The sequence below is a fragment of the Silurus aristotelis genome, assembly GCF_946808225.1.
Source record: "Silurus aristotelis genome assembly, chromosome: 20".
Lineage (NCBI taxonomy): Eukaryota > Metazoa > Chordata > Actinopteri > Siluriformes > Siluridae > Silurus > Silurus aristotelis.
Window position 1 is genome coordinate 873,806 of NC_139593.1, and position 7,500 is coordinate 881,305.

Sequence of the window (7,500 nt, forward strand, 5' to 3'; positions counted from 1 at the left end):
TTTCACCTCCTTCTCCAGCGCCGCCTCCACGTCATCCTCACTGCTGCTGTCATTAGTGCCTGCTGACTGCGCGCGCATACACGCACACACGCGCACGCGCACACACACACACACACACACACACACGCGCGTTATTGTGTCGCCCCCTGGTGGACGGGAAGGACACTGCTGTAGATGTACAGTGTTCTGAGGCCCATGTCGTGAGGGTTTATATTACTGCTCACATGATCTTTGTTTCCATAGCAACGCTCCACTGATCACACTCGGGTGTAATGAAGGAGTCTCCAGTCTCAGTGCACTTGTACACATTTAGTTCAAACATCGATATCCAGCACTGCTTTAATCCTCCTGTGTGTGGAATTCACCAGAGCTGCACAGGTGCTCAGGGTTCAGGTCTGGAGACATACTTGACCACTGCACTCATGCAGTCCCAGACCATGATGATACCACTACCATGCTTAACTGGAGGCCTCAGCATCTTTGTGGAGAGCAACAAGTCTAATTCTCAAATCCTCATAGTCTCTTTACCATGAGGTTCATGTAGAAGATCCAGTGGTCAGTATGAGAGAATTGGACTCGAAGCACCTAATTTAATCTGCTCTAATACAAGATACAGATGAGTCTGGTCCTGACAAGCAGCAAACACATCAACATGATGACTAGAACATGTGGCTTTGCGTGTTTACACCACGTACAGCTGTTATCACTTTAGTCAGTTATTTAGATCATATTGTCTGTGTGTTGAGTTCTTTTCAGAGGACAGTAAATCTAAATGTGAGGGGTGGGATTACTGTGTGTAATATATATAAATAAAGTGTGTGTGTGTGTTACCTGCTCAGGACCGTAGAGTTTATCTGCGTACTCGTTCAGCAGGCTGTAGGCCTCAGCGGTGCATCTGCGCTCCGTCATGTTGCAGGTGATGAGGATTCCCTGCATTCCCGCCTCCAGCTCCCTCCCCCCTCTTAGCCTCTTGGCCCCTGCCTGAGGGCCCCCATACCTCCTCTTATTCCTCTTCCTCCCGTCCTGCACACCCCCAGACATCTCCTGCTACACACACACACACACACACACACACACTCAGAACTCTGTCTCCTGATTGGTCACTTCTATTAGAATAGCAGTTATACAGTAATGCAGGTTTATATCAGTCTTCTCACTCTGATGTTTCCATGGTAATCACACACACACACACACACACACACACACACACACACACACACACACACACACACACACACACACGTAGGGAGTCTCCAGTCTCAGGAGTTTATACAGTGAAGGAACACACACTGAGATTCTACTGTATAATTACCTTTTCTTTTACACACACACACACACACACACACACACACACACACACACACACACACACACACACACACACTGTTAGTAACTGCTGTATAAACTACAGTCTCAGTGGAGCTTCCTGATCCAAACTATATGACACATTATAAACGTGTGTGTGTGATCACATACCCGCTGTAGTCTCTGGATCAGTTCTGTACTGTGTGTGTGTGTGTGTGTATGTGTGAGAGAGCTGTTCTCCGGAAATAAACAGAGTGGCAGTGGTAGGGAGGAGGAGGAGGATGAGGATGAGGATGATGATCACAACCGGGTTACAAACACGCGGCCATACATACAGCGCTGTGACGCTACGCATGCGCACTGTTAACACCGTGCTTACCGTGCGCCGCTCGGGACAATTTTCATTCATTACAAAAACGCGTTTCACAACAGACTCATCCGTAAAGTTCATCAAAATAATAGTAAACAAATGATATATTATTAATTATTATTATTTATATCATATAATTATGTATTATATAATTATAATTAGAAAAATTAGCATACCGCATTTACATACAATCAAATGGTTTACTGTGTGTGTGTGTGTGTGTGTGTGTGTGTGTGTGTGTGTGTGTGAGAGAGAGAGAGAGAGTGTGTGAAAGAGTGTGTGTGTGTGTGTGTGTGTGTGTGTGTGTGTGTGAGAGAGCGAGAGAGAGAGTGTGTGAAAGAGTGTGTGTGTGTGTGAGAGAGAGAGAGAGAGAGAGTGTGTATGTGTGAGTGTGTGAAAGAGTGTGTGTGTGTGTGTGTGTGTGTGTGTGAGAAAGAGTGTGTGAAAGAGTGTGTGTGTGTGTGAGTGTGTACGTGAGTGTGTGTGAGTGCGTGTGAGTGTGTGTGAGTGCGTGCATGTGAGTGTGTTTGAGTGCGTGTGTGTGTATGTGAGTGTGTGTGTGTGTGTGTGTGTGTGTACACAATTTATTTTGGTTTAGTGTGACCTATAGTGACCTCTCTCTGCTCTCTGCTCTACTCTGAGTGAATGCAAACATGTTCCCTGTAAAACATGAGGAAATGCTGATAAGCAAAACTTTTATGAACAGAAGTGAGCGAGAACTCAGCAGGAACATTTACATGAAACCACCTTTTATTTATTTAATTCAGTTAATCCACCATGCCTTCATTAATCATCAGTGTTCATATGAAAACACTCACCATACCACCTTTCCTCCTTTACATTTCTTTCTGATGGGGTTTATTCTTCATCATCATCACTATCATCATCCATTATCACTACCATCATCATCATCATCATCATCATCATCATCATTACCATCATGAACTCACCACAGTCCTATAAACTTTCCCTTTCACTCTCACAGATACTCTTCTATCACAAATCACTCCTGCTATCACACTTCTCCACCCACTCCACCCTGCCTGCACTCTTTTCTTCACTTCTCTAACACACTCTCCATTACTTTACACTGTTGACCTCAAATCACAATATCATCCACAAACATCATAGTCCAGGGAGACTCCTGTCTGACCTTGTCGTTCAACCTGTCTATAACCACTGCAAACAGGAAAGGGCTCAGAGCCGATCCTTGATGCAGTTCAACCTCCACCTTGAACCAGTCTGTCGTTCCTACTGCACACTTCACTGCTGTCACACTGTCCTCATACATGTCCTGCACCACCCTCACATACTTCTCTGACACACCTGACTTCCTCATACAATACCACAACTCCTCTCTCGGCACCCTGTCGTACGCTTTCTCTAAATCCACAAACACACAATGCAGCTCCTTCTGTCCTTCTCTATACTTCTCCATCAACATTCTCAAAGCAAATAAGGCATCTGTTGTGCTCTTCCTCGGCATGAAACCATACTGTTGCTCACAGATGGTCACCTCTTCTCTCAGCCTGACTTCCACTACTCTTTCCCAGAACTTCATGGTGTGACTGATCAACTTTATTCCCCTGTAGTTACTGCAGGTCTGCACATCTCCTTTATATCATATATCATATTATATATCATATTATATAAGCCCTAAATGGTTCTGCTTCCATATATCTCTCCTTCTAACACGCTACAATCGTTACGCTTCTTCAGATCTGAAAACTCTGGGCTTCTAGTAGTTCCTAGAAGAGCAAAGTCCACTCAAGTTGGTAGAACATTCTCACATTTAGCTCCTAAACTTTGGAATAGTCTTCCTGACAGTGTTTGTAAAGCTGCTTTGAGACAACGTCCATTGTGAAAAGCGCAATAAAAATAAACTTGACTTAAATTATATATACTTTATATATTACAGCCTTACCAAACTGTACTTATGTAAATATTTGGCACTGCTACTGATATTTCTGATTAGATGCTAACTGCATTTTAAAGCTTTGTACAGTAACTTGTGCAATGGCAATAAAGTTGTATCGACTCAAATCTAAATTCTACAGTAACAGCTCTGTTTTTCATTCTGTGAAAGTTCCTGCTTCTCTCCATTTCCTGCTTGTTCCTGGTGGATTTGTTTATCAGCTCCTGTCCTTCCTGATGGTGTCACGTCTCCACTGTGAGGGACATCAAAGGGATTTGATTTGGATATTTAGCTTATGTTCAGTAAAGAGCACCTCATCACCTAAACACCTTCTCACATCATCACATAATACTGCTCTCTGACACCAAAACCTTCTGCAGGCAAGTCATGTTTATTATTATTATTCTTATTCTTATTATTATTATTATTATTATTATTATTAAAATTATGAACTGATGTTTGTATAAGGAAGTCAGTTGTGTCAGAAGTATGTGAGGGTGGTGCAGGACATGTATGAGGACAGTGTGACAGCAATGAAGTGTGCAGTAGGAACAACAGACAGGTTTAAGGTGGAGGTTGGACTGCATCAAGGATCGGCTCTGAGACCTTTCCTACGGTGGCCGAGAAGTGCAAAACACATTAACAAATCAAAAAACAAATGAACAAATTAGAAGACAGTAACAAATGAAAAAACAAAATAACATATCTGAAAACACAACAATTCAGACAAAGCGGAAAAGGTAGGTATAGTTAAATGGAACACTTACCGATCATTGGACGAGACACCTGTCATTCAAGATAAACAGGAAGTACAACAGTCATTTTATTATTTTTATTTTTTTAATAAGCAATTAGCCATATACAAACAACATGCTAACAACAAGTACAATTTACATTATAATACACAGAACAGGTGCATGAAAATACAAATATATACACATATATTTAGGGGAAAGAGGCAAAAAATAAATAAATACAAAAAATTTATAATAAAAATAATAATAATAATAAAATGTAATAAAAATAAGATAAAAATAAACAGGTCTATGGTTCATTCTGTAAAACATATTTTTCTATAAAGGATAAAAGATTCATTGCATTTTTCTTTTTAATCACTTTAAGGGCTTTTGTGAAAAAATAAACTCATTATAAAATTAAAAAAAACGTTGGTTTCACTTTCAAATACTTTTATTTGTGTATATAAAATTTACCCATCAGAAGAATTTTATTAACAAGAAAGTCGTTATTGTTCATCACGAGTCTAAAGAGAATGTCCTTCACAGTGAAAGCTCTTAGATGGGGAACCTTTGGGTAAAGCCAGTTACGGAGATCAGACCATAAAGCGTGTGCAGTAACAGACTGCAGCAGGAGAAAGATGGAACGTCTGTGTAAAAGTGTAGAAACTAATCTTTATGTGATGATAAACTGCAGCATCTCCAACATCACTGCTCTGAATTCATTCCAGTTTCTCTCTGATTCTGTTTCCTTCTGTTATTTTCTTATATTTAAAGTTGCACTGATCCAAATAAAAAAATACTTTAAAGTAAACAGAAAACTTTACACATGTACAAGAAACAAAGTTATGATTTCATACTTCCTGTATATGTTGAATGACAGGTGTCTCGTCCAATCATCAGTCAGTGTTTCATTCACACACTTTACCTTCCTTTTACACTGTCTGAATCGTCCCTGTGTTTTTGGATTTGTTATTTTGTCTTGCACTTCTCGGCCACCATAAGTTCAGGTACCTGGGTTCAACAGTGCAAAGTAATGGAGAGTGTGTTAGAGAAGTGAAGAAAAGAGTGCAGGCAGGGTGGAGTGGGTGGAGAAGAGTGATAGCAGGAGTGATTTGTGATAGAAGACAAGGTGAGGGAGGTGAGATTGAGATGGTTTGGACATGTGCAGAGGAGGGACATGGGGTATATCAGTAGGAGAATGCTGAGGATGGAGACACCAGGTAGGAGGAAAAGAGGAAGGCCAAGGAGGAGGTTCATGGATGTGTTAAGAGAAGACATGCAGGTAGTTGGTGTGAAAGAGGCAGATGTAGAGGACAGGGGGGTATGGAGACGGATGATCCGCTGTGGCGCCCCCTAATGGGAGCAGCCGAAAGAAGAAGAAAAAGACTATGAGCTAATGTTGGAATTGTAAACACACAGGGCATCATCTCATCTCTGAATTACCATGGTATCTGTTCCAGTCCTGTTCCTGCTGCTCTCAGGTAAATATTATAATCCAATCTACAGATGAATCTAAAACATGTCCAGGTTTAGAGTATCAGCTCTGATCTGCTGAGGCAGCAAAGGTGACAGTAAGAGCAGAGAGTAGATGTAGTGTGTAGTTACTGAGTTCTTCAGTCATGTACGGGTTCATATAAATATATACACACACTTTATTGCCAAAATAGTCACTGGGTCACTTGATATTTCCTGCTGTATGTGGTTCTTTTCCAAACTGTTACCACAAAACTGGAGGCACTCAATCGTACAGGACGTCTTTAGATGGCGCTATAATACAATTTTGCATTCACTTGAACTTGAAAACCCAAACCTGCTCCAGCATGGCAATGCCCCTGTGCACAAAGTGAGTTCCTGGAAGATCTGGTTTACATGCTTTGTAGAGGAAGATCTTGAGTGGCCTGCTATAGAGCTCTGATCTCATCCCTACTGTATATATATTAGGGGTGTAACGGTACACAAAATTCCAGGTTCGGTACGTACCTCAGTTCAGTTCGGTCCAATTTCAGTACAGTTAAAGGGAAGAAATGCAAAATACAAAATTACTTGTTTTTTTAATCAACACAGTTTATTATTACAGTGGTCCCCCGCTTATCGACCGGCTCAGACATCGACCTTTTCGCTTAGCGAACAGTTTTTCGACCGAAATTTGCGCCCGCTGAACAACCAAATGCCGCTTATCGACCTTTTTTTAGCCCGACCTACGTGGAGCATTTTTTTGTGTTACTTTTTACTGTATTATTGTCAGAAATCCACCTGCCACGCCCCCTTCGGCGGCTGTCAAAACCTCCGCTTTCCCTGAAGCCCCCGGCTTCAACAATGCACACCTGGGGCTCATTATTCACTCATCCCCAGCTCCTATATAAACCCCTTATTCACCCACACTCCTTGTCGGTTATTGTTGGTATGTGAAGGTGTTTGGTGCATGTTTGTCTGTGTTTTCCCTGTCACACGTATTCCTATGCGTTTCTTCCTTTCCGGACTCCACGCGCTCTCCACGTACCACGGATATCTCTCTCTCTCATTCATCGGGATTCTATAGACCACCATGTGTGTGTGTGTTAAACACTCGTGTTTTTGTTAAACCAAAGCGAACTGTGCTCCGGCTTTGCCTCCGCTCATTACGCTGCATAACAATTATATACAGTATTATTTATGTAGCTGTAATATTTAGTATTGATGCTGCTGAAAACAGGGCAAAAATTGTTAATAAATGGGTATCGGTGGAGGTCGGGAACAGATTAATTGGTTTTCCATTATTTCTTATGGGATAATTACATTCGCTCTTTGACCTTTTCGCATTTCGACCGGTTTTAAGGAACGGATTAAAGTCGATAAGCGAGGGACCTTTGTATTAACATTTGTGACCATCAACAGTTTATAAATTATTTTAAATAAAATGCCTGCTTGGTTAAATAAAAAAAAAAATTTGAAAAATAAAATAGAATAAGTCTAATTAATGCAATACACTTTTAATTTTAATTATTAAATTGAGTAAACAAATAAATTGGCACAAATTAAATTGATATAAAAAATGTAAAAAATTATAATTGTAATTAAATAATTTACATTTGTTAGACCCCATTTGGGTAATACAGATGTGTATTTAAGCTTGTGTGTGTTTTACATTTAGAAATTTCCATCTCATCTCATCTCTCTAGCATTGTGTATGTTTT

General features: G+C 40.7%; 2 protein-coding genes across 2 annotated transcripts in view; one reads left to right on the forward strand and one right to left on the reverse strand.

Moving 5' to 3' along the window:
* Nucleotides 1-1,674, reverse strand: part of thumpd1 (THUMP domain containing 1) — a 5,174-nt gene extending 3,500 nt beyond the window's left edge. Inside the window, 3 exon segments of the mRNA XM_083521721.1 lie at nt 1-66; nt 832-1,044; nt 1,477-1,674. The exon segment at nt 1-66 is cut by the window's left edge and continues 94 nt beyond it. Of these exon segments, the coding sequence (XP_083377847.1) occupies nt 1-66; nt 832-1,041 (276 nt within the window). The 5' untranslated portion in view covers nt 1,042-1,044; nt 1,477-1,674.
* Nucleotides 1,675-5,487: 3,813 nt separating this feature from the next.
* The window catches only part of LOC310715643 (macrophage mannose receptor 1-like), a 4,178-nt gene continuing 2,165 nt past the window's right edge, over nt 5,488-7,500 (forward strand). Inside the window, exon 1 of the mRNA XM_083522161.1 lies at nt 5,488-5,808. Within this exon, the coding sequence (XP_083378287.1) occupies nt 5,772-5,808 (37 nt within the window). The 5' untranslated portion in view covers nt 5,488-5,771. The remainder of the gene's footprint in view (nt 5,809-7,500) is intronic.